We start from the raw sequence: 21,047 nt of genomic DNA on the forward strand, positions 1-21,047 counted from the left end.
AAAATGACCCCAAAGTGGTTCCCATATAGCAATCAAATAATACAAAAAGAAATGGAAAAAAAGAAAAGAAACATAATAAACCAACAGCAATCAATCAATAAAGCTGAACAAGTAGAGGCCAAGGAATCCCTCGGTGGTGTGAAATCTAATGCATCGAATAATACGATAATATTACGATAATAAACAGTAGTGACACCTGAATTGAATTCTTAAAACCTTAAAAGTCAAAACCTGGTCATAAATATAAGCACCAATTCAGTGAAATGGCCATATTTCCACTGTTATTTGTAGCACAATACTACTTATAATGTCATATTTTTTATAAATTGCTTTCTGGTCATTGACCGTATTAAAGATATTTGATTTTGAATGCATCTAATGTTATTTTTACACAAATCCTTCCTACCCTATTCCATAGCGTCCCCAGCTACCTCAGACTGAACCATAAAAATATAAGAGTAGTTCTAGTGAGTCAGAACAAAGACCAGTCTCCAATGTAAGTCTGAACAGAGCTTGAAATGGGATGAGCATCCTCTGCTGCCTGCTTCTACCATTTAGTAATTGGAGGTACACTGCCTCTGATCCTGGAGGCTCCATTTGTAGTGATTGGGGCCAACAGTCATAGGTGACTGCTATCCTCAATAATTTTGCCTAAAAGCTGCTGATGCTGGCGGTCTTTAATATTCAGTCCACCCCAGGAAAAAATTAAAACACCACCAGAAAGCCAGAAATGAACAGAGCAATCCAAAGGAGATCAAGGAAATTGTCGGAAATGAGTTTCAGGAGGGGGGGGGTGTTTAAGCCAGGTCCTTGGGAACAACTCTGAGCTTCAGTCATCTTTTGAAAGGGGGGCTGGTAGACATCCCCAAAAACACAGGTTATGACCTGTGACCTTCCTATGAGAAATTGTTGCCTTTTAGGATGTGTTAGTAGGACCATCCTTTTCATCAAATGCGTGTTTCTCCTGGCGGTGGGAGGCAATCACACCAGTATATCATTAACTTGCAGAGAAAAGGGGCCGTAAAAGGACTTGATGGGGGACCTTAGCCCACACCCTGCTGGGGTCTGCTAGGAGCACAATATCCCAGAGACCAGGAGATTAAGCTAAAGAGAAAAAGTGAAAGTGCTTTTCACGATTCACACGCCCTTTAGATTGTTTTATTAAACCACTTGAATAGGGATTTCCCTTGCGGCCGGCGACGGGGCCCGGCCAACGCATAGTTCTAGGTTGCTATGACTTGGTTGGTTCTTGCTAATCAGTGCAAGGGCGAACTTCATATAAAATATCTTGGGCCATTGTTAGCCTAACGTGCCGTGACACCTCCATCACAAAAGGGGATTCATTCACCCCAGCAGGTAATAAGGACGACTTGCCATACCAACCAAGCTGGGCTGTCAAGAGGGATCTTGCCAAGGGCGAGGGAGCTCTTGCATTCCGTTCTCAGGTGGGCTGAGGGCGATCCTTTTGTCTAGCAGAGTCTGCTGATCACAGAAAATGATTTTCTGTAGAATGGATGGGGGAAGGGGGTGTGTGTTTTGGTTGGTTGGTTGTTGGGGTTTTTTTCTTGTTTTTAAAGTCATTGTGCAGACCCCAGAAGAACTGCAGAGGAAGATTGTCCTGGGACAGAATGCTGCCCTACTCAGAATCATAAGGGTTGGGAGAACAAGGATCATTGGGCTTCAAAATGGCCTTGTGGTGGCGGCTTCTACCTTAAGCGGCTTTTAAAAAGGATTAGACACTAGGGATTGGCAAATCTGTCAGTTTAGGTTCCTCTCAGTTTCTCATTTTCCCAGTCTTAAATTTAATCAGCCACATTTCCACAATGGTCTGCATTTAAAAAAAAAATCATCAGCATTTTAGTGTGTAATTTTGCAAGGAAGTTTCCTTAATAGATGTATTTTTATGCACACTTACCCTTAAAATATGCAGTTTTGTACACATTTGGTTGGAGGATTGTATCACAAAATTTGGAGATCTGCTAGTCTTTTGATATGCATGTTGTTTAGAGAACGGCAAATCAGATAGGTTCACTTTCAAATGTGAACCAAACCAAATTTCTCTCCCACCTTCATTACCCATATATTCTGTCCTTCCTATATACTATCCCCCTTCCCTTCATTCCAACCCTGTGTGGCAGGCAAAAAGGGAAGCAACTGATGGGCTCACGGTCAACCACTACGCTTTGTGGCCAAGCCTAGGGAATGGTTGCACTACAGGAGAACTGTGTCTCTGAATATTAGATTCAGGGGCAGGGGGTACATTGAAGGCTCTTCTGTGCATGCTCTTCTCGTGCGTTTCCCAAAGCCATCTAGCTGCTACTTTTGGAAATAAAACATTGTGCTAGGCCAGGAGTGGGGAACCTCAGGTATGGGGGCAGTATGTGGCCCTCCAGGCATCTCTAGCTGGCCCTTCAATCTCTGCTCCCCAGGTCACTCCCCCTCTCTCCAGACTAAGCACCTCAGTAGCCCTTTCTTTGTACCCTTCTTCTGTGTTTTTGCCTTTCTGGAATGTGCCCGTGTGTGTGTGTGTGTGTGTGTGTGTGTGTGTGTGTGTGTAGAAAAGAGTCTACCGTATAAAAGTAACATTTGCATTCATTGTTCCACCCACTTTTGCCTCTGGGTGGTTGCCCAGGAGAGAACGTAGCCTTTGGGCTGAAAAAGGTTCCTCACCTTTGTGCCAGATGGACCCTGGTATGATTCAGCACAGCATATTTCTGCATATTTAGCTCCACACCAGCTCCCTACTCCCCCGAAAATAAAGGGGCCACAGAAAAACACTAGCACAGCAAACACATCCTGATGACTCAAGTGAGTGAGCCAGGCCACACACAATGATAGGAAGCAAACAAATTAATATATAAATGAAACCCTTAGAGCAAATACATTTTCTATATGATGATGAGCCTGTTTCTGAACTTCACCAACCCCACCCACCACGTTTTCCCATGGGAAATTGTGTTCTGCAGGAAGCCCATGCCATTCCCCACAACTATCTTTGTATTCCCTGACAATTATTTGTCCAGATTTTTCTTTTGACACCTCCCAGGGAGCATATTCTCTAACCTCCCAAGGTAGCCTGTCCTATTGCTGAACTACCTCTTAGACTTTGGAAGTGGACCCAAATGTTACTTATATTATATTGTGATTTTGATCAGTAAAGTCTCTTATACAGATTGGCTGTGCTGGTGTGATGGTAGAGAATATTCACAAACATTCTAACTTCTCAGTGAACAAAGAATGTTTGCAGTCCGATTTCTGTGAGGGAAGAAAATAGTGGTTTAGTTGGGAGACAGCACTGGGACAGGCCAAAGTAAAGAGGTTATAGGAGTTAGGGGACCTAAAGGGCAATAAACCCAGAAGTAAGGTGGTGGTAAGGTATGCTTAAGGACATGGGCAGAGGTGACAAATAAAGGAACTTCACATATTGAATGAGCTAACTAGTAATTTTGGTTACAGGCTTCTAATATCATATATTTTTTCCCATAAATTAAACTTCATTCTCTACTGCCATAAGTAAATACAGTGGTACCTCGGGTTACAGACGCTACAGGTTACAGACGTTTCACGTTACAGACTCCGCTAACCCAGAAATAGTACCTTGGGTTAAGAACTTTGCTTCAGGATGAGAACAGAAATCGTGTAGCGGCGCGGCAGCAGCGGGAGGCCCCATTAGCTAAAGTGGTACCTCAGGTTAAGAACAGTTTCAGGTTAAGAACGGACCTCCAGAATGAATTAAGTTATTAACCCGAGGTACCACTGTATGTAGGAAGGAATTATGAGGAGGAATTAAAGAACCTTTTAATGAGGGTGAAAGAGGAGAGCGCAAAATATGGTCTGAAGCTCAACATCAAAAAAACAAAGATCATGGCAACTGGTCCCATCACCTCCTGGCAAATAGAAAGGGAAGAAATGGAGGCAGTGAGAGATTTTACTTTCTTGGGCTCCATGATCACTGCAGATGGTGACAGCAGCCATGAAATTAAATGACGCCTGCTTCTTGGGAGAAAAGCAATGACAAACTTAGACAGCATCTTAAAAAGTAGAGACATCACCTTGCCAACAAAGGTCCGTATAGTAAAAGCTATGGTTTTCCCAGTAGTGATGTATGGAAGTGAAAGCTGGACCATAAAGAAGGCTGATCGCCGAAGAATTGATGCTTTTGAATTATGGTGCTGGAGGAGACTCTTGAGAGTCCCATGGACTGCAAGAAGATCAAACCTCTCCATTCTTAACGAAATCAGCCCTGAGTGCTCACTGGAAGGACAGATCGTGAAGCTGAGGCTCCAATACTTTGGCCACCTCATGAGAAGAGAAGACTCCCTGGAAAAGACCCTAATGTTGGGAAAGATGGAGGGCACAAGGAGAAGGGGAGGACAGAGGATGAGATGGATGGACAGTGTTCTCAAAGCTACCAGCATGAGTTTCACTAAACTGCGGGAGGCAGTGGAAGACAGGAGTGCCTGGCATGCTCTGGTCCATGGGCTCACAAAGAGTCGGACACAACTAAACGACTAAACAACAACAACACCACTGTATGTTAAGCAGTATTTAAAAACAACTCCTAAGCCATTTGGACCCTGCATGGTGCATGAACCAAAGCATTCCTTACATCCCGCTGCAATCTCTCAGATCTGCCAAGGCTACTAACTTGGGCTACGAGGGCATAAAGCCTGGCAATTTCATTGGCTGTCCCATACCCCCTCCCTGCAAAACATATGGAAATTCATGACACAGAAAATGCTAAGGCTCACTGGTAGAGCATAAACTTTGCATGCAGAAGGTCCCAGGTTCAATCTCTGGGTAAGGCTGTGAAGGATTACCTGAAACTCCGCTGATCCTCTGCCTAGTCAATGGAAAAATACTGAGCTAAATGGACCAATGCTGCAAATTGTTATGAGGTGGCTTAAGATGCTCTTAGGGACGCGGGTGGCGCTGTGGGTTAAACCACAGAGCCTAGGACTTGCCGATCAGAAGGTCGGCGGTTCGAATGCCCGCAACAGGTTGAGCTCCCGTTGCTCGGTTCCTGCTCCTGCCAACCTAGCACTTCGAAAGCACGTCAAAGTGCAAGTAGATAAATAGGTACCGCTCCGGCAGGAAGCTAAACGGCGTTTCCGTGCGCTGCTCTGGTTCGTCAGAAGCGGCTTAGTCATGCTGCCCACATGACCCAGAAGCTGTACGCCGGCTCCCTCGGCCAATAAAGCGAGATGAGCACCGCAACCCCAGAGTCTGGACCTAATGGTCAGCGGTCCCTTTACCTTTACCTTTTAAGATGCTCTTATTTATTTAGCTTGAACAGATCTTTTATCATGCATGGTTTTTAAAAATGGGATGGGCTTGAGAACCAGATGGTCAGGAAGATGCATGCCCTGACCAGCAAGCATGGCCAACTTCAACCACCATGGCCAACTGTCAGGAATGATGGGAGTTGTCACCCAGCTACATCTGAAGCATCATGGGTTCCCCACCCCTGTTTTATACTGGTATCTCTTTAACCCAACCATATGTCTTATCTTTAGTCAATTGTCTGTGTGGTATTCCTGGCATGATTTGCTCCCTTAATAAATTTTCCTTAATTATTTGCATGGCTGTTTATCTGATGGAAGCATTATGCCTCCTGAGGGTAATTTGGTGCATTCAGACTTCAGACATAACAAGGCCTTATCAAGAATTGCAGACAGTACTCTGACACTAAATCAGAGGTGGAACTTGGAAACCCGCAGAAATCTTCATAATATCCTACACAAGTCTCATAGTGATGGCTGGTCCATTAGGATGCGTGGAGAGCTGCTCCACCACGCTTAGTCTGCCCTCAAGCAGCCCCCACCCTAGCAGCCTTCTTCCCTACAAGCTGTCAGGGGGATGTGGCTCTGCCTGTCATTGGCTCAGGTTCCACCTACTGTCGATCTCCCTACCTTTCACCCTACAAATCCCAAGGGCATCACCCACCACTGCTCTCTGAAGTGGGCATTTGTCACCCGGGCACAGCAGAACATCTCTTGCTTTGAGTCAGAGTACCAAAAGGTACAAACCTAGACAGCATCTTAAAAAGCAGAGACATCACCTTGCCAACAAAGGTCCGTATAGTTCAAGCTATGGTTTTCCCAGTAGTGATGTATGGAAGTGAGAGCTGGACCATAAAGAAGGCTGATCGCCGAAGAATGGATGCTTTTGAATTATGATGCTGGAGGAGACTCTTGAGAGTCCCATGGACTGCAAGAAGATCAAACCTCTCCATTCTTAAGGAAATCAGCCCTGAGTGCTCACTGGAAGGACAGATCCTGAAGCTGAGACTCCAATACTTTGGCCACCTCATGAGGACAGAAGACTCCCTGGAAAAGACCCTGATGTTGGGAAAGATGGAGGGCACAAGGAGAAAGGGACGACAGAGGACGAGATGGCTGGACAGTGTTCTTGAAGCTACCAGCATGAGTTTGACCAAACTGCGGGAGGCAGTGGAAGACAGGAGTGCCTGGCATGCTCTGGTCCATGGGGTCACGAAGAGGCAGACACAACTAAAGGACTAAACAACAACACCACCACCACAAGGTGCAGCACATTTTAGAAGAAGTGTGAGCTCATGAGAACAAACATGTAATCTTGGGTTCATTTTCTTCTTGGCTCAAAATCTGGTTCAGAATGTACACCAGGGAGGGGTGCATGAGAAGACTCTGGCTGCTGTATCAGACTTGTGGCCCATCAGGTCCAGCACCCTTTCCTCGCACTGTCCAATCAGATGCCTATGGGAGTCAGGCAAGTAGAACCTGAATGCAACAGAACTCCTAGCAATTAGTATTCAGGGGCATATTGCCTGCAACAGCGGAGGTAGTATCATAAACCTTCATCCTTACCTCTGATTATCTATCTGATAGAAGTCCTTCCTGGATCTGGCTAAAATTACAGCTAAAAGCCACCTGTCAATACACCACCCCATTTTTTTTCTCCCTTCATAGGCCCAAGGCTATATTTTGCTGGTACACATCCTATTGATTTGGCTGTGAAGTCATGAAGGTACATGGGAAATTCCCTCACCCAGGCACCTTTTTTTCCTGGGGCATTGCAAAGATAGAGAATACATGTATTTTTAAAGGCTTTTATGCTTACACAGGAACAGATAGTTTGGTAATCAAAACTATTAAACCTTGGCAGGGCACCAAGCCGAGATGGAGATCATCCCAGAAAACAAAACAAAAAAAGAGTTAGAAAAGACCTGGAAGTCTTTCGCATGTATGTAATTTATGGAGAATGCTGGGAATGTGTGGGAGGGTGTGCCCAAAGGCGGGAAGGGAGTAATATGTTGCTTCCATAAAAAAAAAAAAGAGGAAGATCCAAGCTGTTGGGAAGTTGACTTCGCTTATGGCAAAAATATTGGGAACGTTGGAAACCAAATATTGACGCAAAGCTGCTTTTTAGGGTGAACTCAACTGAGGTAGTGAACTCAACTGGAATAAAGTGAAGAAAGGTTTTTCTTTAAAGGCATAAACCTTGTGGCTTCCATTGAAGTTGACCAAGTTAAAATAAGGAGATAAATCCTGTAGATGTAATGTTCATATAACATACTATCCCACTTCTTGTAGATCAGGGATATGGAATGTTACCTCCAGACATTGTTTGACTCCAACTCCCACCAGCCTCAGACAACACGGAGAATGGTCAGGAATGATGAGCAGTGGTGTTCAGATATCTGGAGAGAACCAGGTTGCCCATCACTATTATAAGTGATTGCATGGGCCTCTGGAAAGTTCTACTAAATTGTGGAGGGTGCTCACATAAAAAGCTCTTCTCTTCTTTGTCTCAGAACTGTGCCTTTTCTATGGTGACAATCCTGGTGAGAAATGCAGGACCCAAGATGGGGAGGTGGAGCTTTTCATGGGCCCGCAGGCCCATAACGAGGTGGGGGAAAACCCAAGGCATAACTGTAGAATGGGGTGAGGAACCTCAGGCTCACGAGCCAAATGTTGCCCCCAAGGCCTCTCTACCTGGCCCTTGGAACTCTGTATTATATGGAGTGTCCAGATCTTACTAGATTTGCTTTTGAACAGAAAACACAATATTCAGAACCCAGATCTGCTTGCTCCACAGCATGCAGACATGTGATGTGCATGTACAAGAGAGAGAGAGAGAGTTTGCAGTCTGAGAGACAGAAAGGGGTTCACCCCCTCACACACTGCAAGCTCATGTGAGAGGTTTGTAGGGTTGTACTGATTAGCTCCAGACCCTTGCCAAGGCAATTTTGCAGACATCACCTTCCCATTGCACACACATTTTGGTTGTGTGTAGGGGGCATATGCATGTATGGTCCCTTCACAAATGCATGGTCAAATGTATGCATGTATGGTCAACAGGAGGCATGGGCACTAACCATTACAAACCCAAGACACCTTCAATACATGAAGCTCAGAGGCAGTGTGCCTCTGAAAACCAGTTGCTGGGAACCACAATGAATGGGGAAGGCCTTTTGCACTTGGGTCCTGTTTGTGGGCTTCCCATCGGAATCTGGTTGGCCGCTGTGAGGACAGGATACTGGACTGGATGGGCCATTGGCTCTTATGCTGTTATGGCAGTCCTTCATTTGAATATATTTGAAGAGTTGCGTGGTCCACGTCCAGTTTAAAGATAATGAACTGCTAGAAGGGGCAGGAGGGGCCTTGAAGTTGCCTATCAACAGTTAGCAGCAGGCAGGCAGGTCACCTGGTTACAGTCTTTTCAACTAGGATAATATTTGTTGTATTTCTATTTCAATTATAGAAATTGTTTGAAATATGCATCTGTGTGTGTGTGTGTGTATACGGTGTGTGTGTGTATATATATGCAAATGCAAATTTTGTACACACTCTTTGCACTTTTGGGAGGCTGCCCAACTTGAAATCAAGCAACCAAATGCATAAACAGCTTAAACAAAGGGGCTTAAAGAAGCAATAGGACACCAATCAATCCTCTAGTTTTCTAAAACAGAAAAGGGCGCATAGTATAGGAGTGACTCAGTGAGTGGGGCCCAGGGAAATTAATCATGAGCATTTAGGGAAATGCATTCTCAAGGTGAGTACCAGCCTCATTCTCAGGTGGAATTTTGCCAACAAGTTAAAAGGCAGCTTATTTTTTGAAAGTGTTCTCTATTGGTTGATTTTATCTTCTTTAAGCTTGCTTTAAAGCAGTGATGATGTAATGTAGTTTTCTTACAGTTGGGGTTTTCTACTTTATATATGGCATTTTAGTTTATGATGGTTATAGTTGGGTGGTTTTATCATTTGAATTCTGTACAAATGGCAAAGAATGAGGCCTCAGGATACCTAAATAAATGAGATGTGATTATTGCTGATTGGCTGGTTAGGTGAAAAGTAGTCAGATCCTGCACAGCAGTCCTACAAGACCACTTGATATGGCTTATGAATACAAGGCAATTTTAAAAATATTATATAAAATCGGTATTAAAAAAGGAGTTCCAAACACAGGTAGCAAAGAGTTCAGAGTCAGAAAAGAGCTGCTTTAAGTAAACAAAGGCATTATATACTTTATGAACAGTCCTATATCTGGAATTTTGTTTGTGTGTTTAGTGGATTTTGCTTGTAAACTGATTATGTGAAAACCATAGGACTTGCTTTTAAAAATAATTTTCAAAAAAATATTTTTGAGAGTTACTTCTAGGAATGGGCGAATCTGCTAATATTTGTTTCTCTGTGTTTCTTATTTTTCCAGTCTTAAGTTCAGTTTGTGATTTCTTTTTTAATTCTCATGAAAATTCATCAGCATTTTAGTAGAAATTTCTCCTAATATACAGGGTTTCTGGAATATAATTTTGCCTAATATACACATTTTTGCAAATCCATTTCCCCAAAATAACGCATTTTTCTATGTGATCTTCATGAATATATGCATTTTTATGCACTCTTTACCCTAGTAACACATTTTTGTACACATTACTAGAAAACTGCCTTGCAAAACTCAAAGAAGTGCAAATTTTCATGCTGTTTTGGAAAATGCAAATTAGAAAGGTTTAGCTTTAAATGCAAACAGAATCAAACTTTCTCCTCATCTCTAATACATCCAAGGGATATTATATTGCACACCAAGGTCAGCCTTGGTACATTGATATTGCATACAGGATGGTTTCTCTGTAGCATTAGCTTTTAGCAGGGGTGGGGAACCTTTTTAAGCCTAAGGGCCACATTATCTTATGGAAAACTCTCCAGCAGCTGCATGGGTGGGGCCAGAGGCAAAAGTGGGTGGAGCGACAGATCTGACTATTACCTTTATCCAGAAGCTACATCCCAGCCACAGGAAAGTCAGAGGTTCCTATACACCCCTCTGTCTATCCAGGCCAGCAAGAGGCATCATCCTAGTTCAAGGACACTTTCAGCTAGGCAAAAGCACTCAAGGAGACCAAGGATCAGAACAGGTGAGGAACGGGGATCTGAGAAGAAGGGTTGTTCCTTGTCCTGGTGGTGTTGCTTGCAGACAGCCCAAAGGGCTGGAAATAGAGGCCCAGGGAGCTGCATTTGACCTCCAGGCCCAGGGTTCCCCCAACCCTATCACAGCTGGCTTTGAAAGGGGAATAGATAAACTCTTTTGAAAGGATATGTGCTAAGTACACTCTGGTGGGGCTCCTCCTCTGTCCTTGGGCCTTGTCAGGTTTCTCTGGCAAAGGCAGTGGGATCAGCAACACTGATACTGGAATTGTCCACAGCGCTCCAGAGTGGTGCTGCCACATTGGGAGCATTGTGCAAAATTTAAAATGGCACCTAAACGCTGCTGCTTGGAGACCAGGCCAAGCCCCAAATCTGCCGTGGACCCTACTGGGGTTTGGGGGCTACAGCAAGCAACCCAGAAATTCCAGGTGCTGAAGTTACCAGTCCAAAGCAAACTAGTTTCACAAGCCTAACTTCTCCTAGCCCGCCTACTGGGTCTGTAATACAGGTAGCTTGCATCTCACGGGAGGATTCTGTTCCGGATGTCCACACATAAATGCAAAAACATATAAAGCCAGGAAGCTCCCAGAACCGGCATCGTGCCAGGTGGAGGGATGCCTACTCAGCTTTGGGAAGGTGGTGCAAGGGCTCTGGCATGGTTCCAGAGCCTTCCCACCTCCTTCCCAAAGCCTGGTAAGCAGTTGCCTGGCTTTGGGGAGGAGACAGAAGCGCTCTAGGACCCTGTCAGAGACCTTGCCTCTTCTTTCCAAAGCCCAGGTCCTCACTTACTGGGCTTTGTGGAGGCCACAGCCCTCACACTGCCTTTGTACTTTGCCCTCCCCTAACACGCATAAAGCTGCAATCATGTACCATATTTTCCGCACCATAGGGCGCACCGGACCATAGGGCGCACCTAGTTTTGGGAGGCGGAAAACAAGAAAAAATTATTCTGAACCCCAGAAGCCAGAACAGCAAGAGGGATCTGGCTTCTGGGATACCGTGTGGCTGTTCTGGCTTCTGGGGTAACCACACCAAGACTCTTCAGGACAGAGGGATGAAGGCTCCCCCTGCCCAAAGAGGCTGCGCAGGGCTAAAGCAGAAGCCAGGACAGACGCGTCACTGTAGGGGCACTGCGCCTTCTCTCTCTCTGCGCAGCGCCCCTCCTTCACAGGAGAGGTGCTGCACAGAGAGGGAGAAGGGGCAGCGCCCTTCAGCGAAGCTGGAGAACCCTTCTGTTCCTCCTCGGGCTTCGCTGGACAGGTGCGTCGCAGTGAAGCCAAGGAGCCTGCATTCGCTCCATAGGACACACACACATTTCCCCTTCATTTTTGGAGGGGAAAAGGTGCGTCCTATAGAGCGAAAAATACGGTAAGTAAAATAAGTAGAATCGTAGAGTTGGAAGAGACACTGAGGGCCAACCCCCTGCAGTGCAGGAATCTCAGCTAAAGGATCCATGACAGATGGCCAGCCAACCTCTACTTAAAAACCTCCAAGGAAAGAGAGGCCACAACCTTCTGAAGAAGACCTTTCCACTGTTGAACAGCTCTGTCAGAAAGTTTTTCCAGGTGCTTAGTGTAAGATGCAAGTTACCAGTACAGTCATACCTTGGACCCCAAACATCCTGGAACTCAGATGTTTTGGCTCCTGAACGCCGCAAACCCAGAAGGGGTTGTTCCGGGTTGCAAATGGTATTTTGGAACCCGTACGTCCAACGGAGCTTCCGCGGAAGCTTCCTGCAGCCAACCAGAAGCCACGATTTGGTTTTTGAACATTTTGGAACTTCCAAGGTATGGAACTTCCAAAACGTTTTGGAACTTCCAAGGTATGACTGTACTTTTCAGGGCCCCTCCCTGTCTCCTCAACCTCCATCGCCACAACCAAGCCTCTTCATAAAGTGCACCCCACAGACGTTCAGTTCACCCCCCCCCCCCAAATTTCCTCAGAGCCTTTGGAGGCTTCATGAGAATTAAAGAAGAGCCTTGCTTGATCAAGTCAAAGGTCCATCTAGTCCAGTATCCTATTCTCAAAGTGGCCAAACAGATGCCCCAATGAGAAGCTCAAAAGCAGGAATTGGGTGCCACAGCTGCTCTCCCCACCTGCAGTTCCTCGCAACTGGTATATGAAAGCACATTGCCTTTGACTGTAGAGGTAGATCGTGGCTAGTAACCACTCACATCCTTTTCCTCTGTGAATTTGCCAAGGTGTGTGAAATGGTGTAGGCTGGCTTTTCTCTCGCTTCCTTTTGCGCTCCTCTGTTAGGAATGCTCTCTGTTCCCTCTAGGTAAGGATTCCTCCCCGTACTTCTGTTCACTGACAGCTGACTTTCCAGAAAGGCCTCGTCTCTCTCAAGTCGCGACCTGCTGCCTGTCTCTTCTGCAGCTACCAAGAACCACCCAGGCTGGCTGACAAAAACAAGCCCTGCCGTTCTCCCTCTCCCTCCTCCTATCTCAGCTGAGGCTCTTACATTTTTATATGGCAGCTAAATAACCCCTCATTTCCATTACAAGTGCGTGCTTTTCCTCCTGTTTATCTTCATCTCCAAGGCCAGCCTTTCTCTTGGCCCTGAGGCCCAGGACGCCTCAGGTAAGCTCACCAAAGCTAAAGAGGGTCAGGCGAGCTATTAGCCATTGATGGTGGTGTGTGGGGAGGGGAGGGTTAGACAGACAGAGCCAAACCCTTTATCAGGCATAGGAAGCAATTCACAAGTCTCAGAGGCCTTTTCTCTCTCCCCTTCTCCTTCTCTGCGTCAAAGCTGAACCCAGATTGCTTGCTCCAGAGATAGGAGTAGGAGAGAAATTTGGTTTGGCTTACATTTTCATGGAAACCTATGAAATTATTTGATCCAATCTAAGTTGTTGTGTCCATCATTCATAACCACTCAGGGAAGGTAGGAGTGCAGAGCCTGGGAACGCAATAACGACAAAAATGCACATATCAAGATGCTTATATTGTGTGAAGATGAATATAATGTGTGAAAATGCACTGTGTTAGGGGAAGTTCCTTGCAAAAATGTGTAAATCAGGCAAAATTCCATACAAAATATGTGTATAATAAAGATAAATTAGCACTAATATGCTGGTGAATTTTCCCGAGGACTTTATTTTCTTTAAGTAAATGCAAACTGATGTTGGACCACCTTGCGTTAAGGTATTCATTCATTCATTCATTGGAGGTCATAGCTATTAAACAGGTTAGGTATTGGATTCAATTTGTACCGTAGACATGAAAAGGGCTCAGTGAGTCTTAAACAATTATAACCTGGGATGGCTATAGGTTTTTAATGAATGGCCTCCAATATTAAAGGGGAGGTTAAGGTTAAGGGTCCACATCTGAGTGTGGGTTCTGATTGGACAATAGCCCAGAGCAATAATTCATCCAGAGCTGAAACCAGCAGCACACTGGAAATAATTATTTCTAACTGGTACATTTAACTCCTGTGTATAATATTAATATAAATAAATAATTTTCTATTAATGTGGCTGATGAATTTTCTACTCCAACCTTCCAGTCTCCGAGCTATATTTGTGAAAGTAACCCCATTGTCCTTGAGTAACGGATACTGAGCATGATGTTAATTTTCTCCCCACAGCCACCAGAGAGTCAGCCTTCGTTCATGCTATCGCCTCTGCTGGTGTGGCTTTTGCAGTGACCAGATCCTGTGCGGAAGGATCGGCCACCATCTGTGGCTGTGACACACGGCACAAGGGTCCTCCAGGAGAAGGTTGGAAATGGGGAGGCTGCAGCGAGGATGTGGAGTTTGGGAGCATGGTGTCTCGGGAGTTTGCGGATGCACGAGAGAACAGGCCAGATGCTCGGTCGGCCATGAACAGACACAATAATGAAGCTGGAAGGACGGTAAGGAAAACCGTGGTTTTGTTCTATTCCCTCGGAGGTGACTACAACACTATGATAATTTAGCAACTTGCTTCAGATATAAAAGCAGGCACCAAATTGCACCATCTGTGAATCCAGTTGATCCTGTTCTCCTTGACTGCACCATTTAAGGCTGCTAGGGGGCGATCGTCTGGGTGACAAACTTTTCCTCCATGGTCAAAGGAGGAGAGAAGGAAAAAAACAAGCAAGTTGCATAGTCACCTACAATCTCATTGCTCTCACTATACTTCTACTCTACAACTAGCTAAGGTTTTACTGTCAAACATATTGGAAGCTGCCCCTTGTCCTCTAGCTCAGTATTGTCTACATTGGCAGCAGCTCTCAAGGATTTTAGACAAGTCTTCCCCAGCCCTATATGAAGATGCCATGGGACCTTCTGCATGCAAAGCACATGCTCTTTCAAATGTCAGAAAAGACATCCCCATGGTGGCAACTTCAACAGTAACAAGTAATGGTGGCAGGAACATTCAAATTGCTCTGTAGAGCAGAAAGGAGGAACCTCTGTCCTGTGGGTCTAATTAGGCACATCCAGGAGTACATTATGTCCAAGCTACACCCACCTGCCTTACACCTGATGTCATATGTGACATCAGGTGTAGGGGAGGTAAAAGCCTGGCGCAGCTGAAAGGAATTTTACCCCAATCTGCCTGATTGAGCTTCAAAATCTGACCTTGCACCTTAAAATCAGTTGGCAACTCTCAGGACATGGATATAACAAAAGTACTAAAGTGAGGGAAGATTTCTGGGTCCAGCAAATGCATGAATATTAGACTGTAAACTGGTACTGTGCCAGCATCCTAAAATGCTGAGATATTTGTTGTAGCCATTGGCAGAGCTGCGCCACACGCCTGCCTTCCTGCCACCAGTGTCGTTGCTGTTTACCAAGGAGGGAAAGGGGTGAGGTGGGTGCTGTGCAAATGCACCAGCGGAGCCAATCTGTCATTCCAGCTGGTGCATTTGCACCACGGCAACCATGATGCCACCTCTCTGCTCCCCCTCCAGGTAAACCACAGAGACAGGAGGTTAGATAAGCAGCATTGCACCACCAACCACTACTGGATAATTGGGAACTGCCAACCCTCCAGAGTTTAAAAATGCCATATTGAATGTTTCCTCATATTACAAACTAATGTTGTCTCTCCTTCTTCTGCCTTCCATGCCATTCTTCCCCCCCCCCTTTCCTTTTTCAGTCCATTATTGACCACATGCACCTCAAATGCAAGTGTCATGGATTGTCAGGCAGCTGTGAGGTAAAGACCTGTTGGTGGTCCCAGCCTGACTTCCGGGTTATTGGCGACTACCTCAAGGACAAATATGACAGCGCTTCAGAAATGGTGGTGGAGAAGCATAGGGAGTCCCGCGGCTGGGTGGAGACACTGCGGCCCAAATATAACTTCTTCAAAGCACCAACCGAGAGGGATTTGGTCTATTATGAGAACTCACCCAACTTCTGCGAGCCAAACCCTGAGACTGGCTCCTTTGGCACCCGCGACAGGATCTGCAACGTCACTTCCCATGGGATTGATGGTTGTGACCTCTTGTGCTGCGGGCGAGGACACAACACACGGACTGAGAAGAGGAAGGAGAAGTGCCATTGTATCTTCCACTGGTGCTGCTACGTCAGCTGTCAGGAGTGCATACGGGTCTATGATGTCCACACGTGCAAGTAAGATGGGATGGCCACGGAAAAAGAATCAAAGATTACTTTTTTCTATAGGAGAAAGTTGACTTCTTGAGATACACACACAAACACAAACACACTCTCAGAAGCTAGCATTGGTTGGCTAGAATAGGTATCATTTCTTCTCGACCATCACATCTGGATGTTAACCTTGCAATTCCTGACAAACCGAGATGCCAACCAACCAGCTGTTTTTGACCTTTTGCCCCACAGGTTTCTTTAACTAGTCAAGAACATTAAGCTGGATAGTGGATGGTGAGCAGGTTTCCAGAAGGTTCTGGAGTGCCTGCTCTTTCCTTTCAACTCACATGGCAAAACTCGTGCTATTAAGTGTCCTTTGAATGTTGTGTGTCTTCCTGAAACATGGCCTATTTGTGCATTATGAGCATGGAAGAAGCTTCTAGCGCAATGACTCTTAATGTTCCAGCGCAGCCTGTAGCTAAGTTTCTATGTATAGAATTAACAACAGGTGGTGTGTTGTTGTTTTTAAAGGCCCTTGTTCAACCTCTCACAGGAACTGGAGGAACTTGCAAATGACTCTTCACTCTGTGGAACTGCCAAACTTTGTAATATATTCAAATCCTGAACTGACTGACGATTCAGACAATGCTTCTACTATGGGAGAAGGAAACAGGAAGTGAGGTGGCACTTGTGTGTTATTCTTGTTAAACAATGTAATAGACAGCCCACAACTGTGGCATTATTTCATATGGTAAAAATCCCACACAAACACACACACACACACACACACACACACACACACACACACTGTTACATATATACATACATATGTATACCATCTCACAGTTTCAAGTGGGCACTGCTTATTAGCCCACTTGTACTGGGTGGGATTTTACCATAGGAAATAATGTCACAGTTGTGGGCTGTCTACCGGGAATATAACATTGTGGCTTAAACAGTTGGCTCCCTCAGGATCAACAGCAGGCCTCTGAGGACAAAATGGCTGCCAGGCCTTACTGCAGTAGATTGTTAAATGGCATTAAATCACAGTAATCAATAGGATAGGAAATTACACCCTTTCGCCTTCATACCCTGGGTCTTCATCCAAGCCATGCAATATGAGAAGTGAAATGTTGAATGGGCATTCTTTGGAGCCATCATGAATGTTCAGGCAGGTTTCTGATCAATGAAACCATTTCAGCCAGAGTTTCGCAACTGATATGTGCAAATTGTCCTTTATCTAGACATACCCCCTCAAGCATAACCCCAGAATGGCATATCTGCAGTTCCCACAAAATCAAAAACTTGGTAACTGACTCCTTTTTTATGTAGGTCATGTTTTCAGAAGAAAATCCTTCAAAGCTAACCTAGGGAGTTTCGTACCATTTCAATTTTCCAGGGCAAAGATGCATATTTCCTCTTTTTTTCATCACATGACTATTTGTGTGATCAGACAGCTGAAATTTCAGACATTGCAAACACACACACACACACCCCAGATGGTTCAATTTCCTCAGCAAATACCTTGTTGGGGGTATTTTCCTTGTTGATATATACAGGGGTCAACAGAAGTCATTCCAGTCAACAAAGCTGGCCTGCCACATTGTGGACATAGATCTCGGAGGGGGGCAGAAGTACGTTTCTTTCCCTGGCACACTCCCCAAGTTCCTAGTGTGCCCTGCAACACGCAAGCAAACGTTCTGGAAGCCCTTTCAAGATGGAATGATGTGTTGGCTGTGGAGATGTACTTGAGGGTGAATACAGATAGCCATTTACCTTAGCCTTACAAAGATGTCCAGAAAAACCCATTGAAAATATGCTGACTGGCCTTCCCACACATTTCTGGATTTCTCATGTGTGGCAGGGAGGGCCAGCTTGGTGTCTCCAAATGTTATTAAACTCCAGCCCCTAGGAACCCCAGCCAGTTCCACCACTGAGCTACAGTTCATGTAAAGGGAGGCAGAGAAGGGGAGGGAAAGCATTATTGGGGAGGGTGTTGACACATCTTCGATAATCTCAACTACAGTGGTACCTCGGGTTACAGACACTTCAGGTTACACACTCCGCTAACCCAGAAATAGTACCTCGGCTTAAGAACTTTGCTTCAGGATGAAAACAGAAATCGCACGGTGGCAGCGCGGTGGCAGTGGGAGGCCCTATTAGCTAAAGTGGTACCTCAGGTTAAGAACAGTTTCAGGTTAAGAACAAACCTCCAGAACAAATTAAGTTCTTAGCTGTAATGGTTTGATATAAGTCGGGGATGGGGGAATATGACAAGTTGAATCCAGTCAAAATTGCAACTATGACAAAGTTAAGCACACACTTAATTCTCTCCTACTGAAATAAGACTTTACAAGTTTCTCAGTGTCAGCAGGATTGTGCCCCAATACAAGTGTAGATATATGCTGGACTGTGCGCTAAATAGGCATAGATCTTTTCAGTGACCTCAACGTACTTGAAATGAATTTTCTCTGCTCTTCCAGTGATCACAGATAGTTTAAATGGTAGAGAGCTTAAGAATCCCTCTGTATTCACCCCAGGGCAGAAACACAGCTGCAATCATAGTGGAAATATGATATGTCGAGTCTCAAAATGAATGAGGTCCTCTTCAGTGAGGTTGTTTCTTTTACTTTTGATTAGACATCTCTCTCCCTCTCATTCCAGCGTCCCAGGAGGCTTTCAAAGGACCCTGGAGAAGGCTCAACAGCCCTGCTGAGAAACATTTTTAAATCCTTTTGTTTCCATTTTTCCAGAATTCTCAACTCTATTTATTCGTATTTATTTGTGATTGTGACTGACCTCTTGGAATCATCTCTCACTGTTACAAATGGCCTTTCCCAGTCAGTAGCTCCTCATTCTTTAGCTGGAAAGACATCTCAGGGTGAATATGAGGAGCCTTAATGTAGCACCAATCTTGTGGGGCCTTTTGTAGGTCATGAGGAGCTCCCAGGAAACCCCTACCCTGTTCCCAGGCAACCATGGGCAGAACTACCTTGATTCTGCAACTTTATAAACCAAATCTCTTGTGCTTAGCAGCCACTCTAAGCCCACACAGTCACAATCTATGACAGAGTAGCCAACATTGTGCCTTCCAAGTGTTGCAGATGCCCAACTCCCATCAGCTTCTTCCAGCATATTCAATAATCAAGGCAGAAGGGGGTTGTAGTCCACAACATCTGGACAGCACAAAGACCAGAAAACTGTGATTCTCCAGAAGCTATTTTTTTTGTTGCCCCACAAGAGAATGGCAAATGGTCAGGGATTATGGGGCAACAACACAGGTTCTCCATTTCTGACATGGACTGTCACAGACCTGGTTTAGATTGAGGGGGTAAAGCTGTATTGCAACTGCAAGGGTGGGGTGGGTCACAAAATGCCCTCTTAACATCTAGTTTGTATGCGTGTTGTGCATGGGCTGATATGGGGTAATACTATAGTCAAGCCTGAGGTGGTAGTCCCCGAACAAAAATTTTCTGCCTGTGTGAAAATAATGAGGTCACAGTTTTAAGAATCTACCATTTTTAGTGACAGATTATATAGAATGCATGTAGGGTGTCTCCAGTCAGTATTTTGTGGGAGGGATTCATGTCCATACCAGCAAATTTAGATTTTTACAATTAAAGGGGATTAAAGAGTTTTGTTGTCCTAGAGCTGAATCCACACCATACACCTCCCATCCCCCAAAAGGAATCATGGGAACTGTGGCTTGTTAAGGGTGCTGAGAATGGTAGCTCAGTGAAGGGTAAACTATAGCTCCCAGGTTTCTTTGGGGGAAGTCATGAGCTTGAAATGTGCAGTTAGGAAAGCAATGGTTAAATGCACTAAAAAGTGTGAGAGAAACAAATGACTAATGGGAAGACACATGAACACCATACAAGTAAAGCAGGATGAATGGTCATTATTGTATAGCCTCCCTGCAAACAAATCAGAATCAACACTGAATAAAGACCAGATAAAATCTAACTTCCTCATGAAGTTTGTGCGAGCAAATCAAGATGAATGGAGGAGTGCTGGCTATTTTGTTGCTGTAAATTAGCAGCCACAATGGACGAGGAATGGGACCATGGTGAACGGAACAGTGGGGTTTAACACTTTCTCCATGTACTGTAATCCTGAAACCCACCCACCACATATATATATCTATACTGTATATCTAGAAATTGGAGCCGGGAAATGGCGCCCCCATCTGGAATCTGTGGCCACTAGCAGCTGCTTCACATTGCTTCATGACTGGCCCAACTCTGAACATCTTAGCAGTTGCCCCTATTTCCTGCTCAGTCACCCTTTATAATGAACCCATGTATTATCAAAAACAAAGCAAACCCTGAAATTCCAAAGCTATTGTACAAAAGAAGAGTCGCCACCTTTCTCTCTTTATCTTCCTCCCCCTCTTTGGTATTTTGTTAAGTCTGATGGGTTTTTTATGATTATTTATTTTATGAATAAATGTATATATTAGTAAGAGTATATATTTGCAGAAATAACTCCTTGGGAACAGTGTTGTCAATCTGCTACTTCTCTTGTCATCTAAGTAAGGAGCGATCTAGTAGATCACATGAAACTCAGCCTGAACAGGGCCTGCTACTATCTCCCTGTGTTTAGAAATATCCTGCACACACTTTGGAGATGCTTGTACAATGCTGTTGAAAATGGGATGGGCCACCCTTTGCTCAAGTGGATCCCTTCCATTTGTGTGTTGCAGTCTGCAGAGTCCTGGATCGTGGCCCCTTGTCTTTTTATCCTGTTTTTTACCGACAACCTGCTAGCAATGTCTTGTATTTTTTTTTTTTACCAGTTATGTTTCATAGATGTGTTTAACTTTATAATGAAAATTAAAAAATATGCATTAATTTTAATTTTGTTGCCTTAAAAGTTATTGTACTGAGGGGGGGGGGGGGGACAAAGGAGTTGTATTGTTTTCAAAGGCCAAACTATACACTTGGTGTTTATCATTTAACTTTGCCTCGAGTGCCAGTGTTGGAGCCCAGTTCACAACAGGACACTGCATATTCTCCAACATTTCTCTGATGAAAATAGAGATGTCCCCTCCAAAATTCCTCCAATGAAAACAGGGATTTCCTACCATGCCCTTCAACATTTCTCCAATG

The 21,047-nt window shown here is 44.7% G+C and overlaps 1 protein-coding gene across 1 annotated transcript in view; it reads left to right on the forward strand.

Moving 5' to 3' along the window:
• WNT3A (Wnt family member 3A) overlaps nucleotides 1–20,795 on the forward strand; it is an 88,848-nt gene extending 68,053 nt beyond the window's left edge. The window contains exons 3-4 of the mRNA XM_083704298.1: nucleotides 13,993–14,258; nucleotides 15,488–20,795. Coding sequence (XP_083560424.1) covers nucleotides 13,993–14,258; nucleotides 15,488–15,967 — 746 coding nt within the window. The 3' untranslated portion in view covers nucleotides 15,968–20,795. The remainder of the gene's footprint in view (nucleotides 1–13,992; nucleotides 14,259–15,487) is intronic.
• The last annotated feature ends 252 nt before the right edge of the window (nucleotides 20,796–21,047 follow it).

This window comes from Podarcis gaigeae, assembly GCF_964106915.1.
Source record: "Podarcis gaigeae genome assembly, chromosome: 12".
NCBI classification, from domain to species: domain Eukaryota; kingdom Metazoa; phylum Chordata; class Lepidosauria; order Squamata; family Lacertidae; genus Podarcis; species Podarcis gaigeae.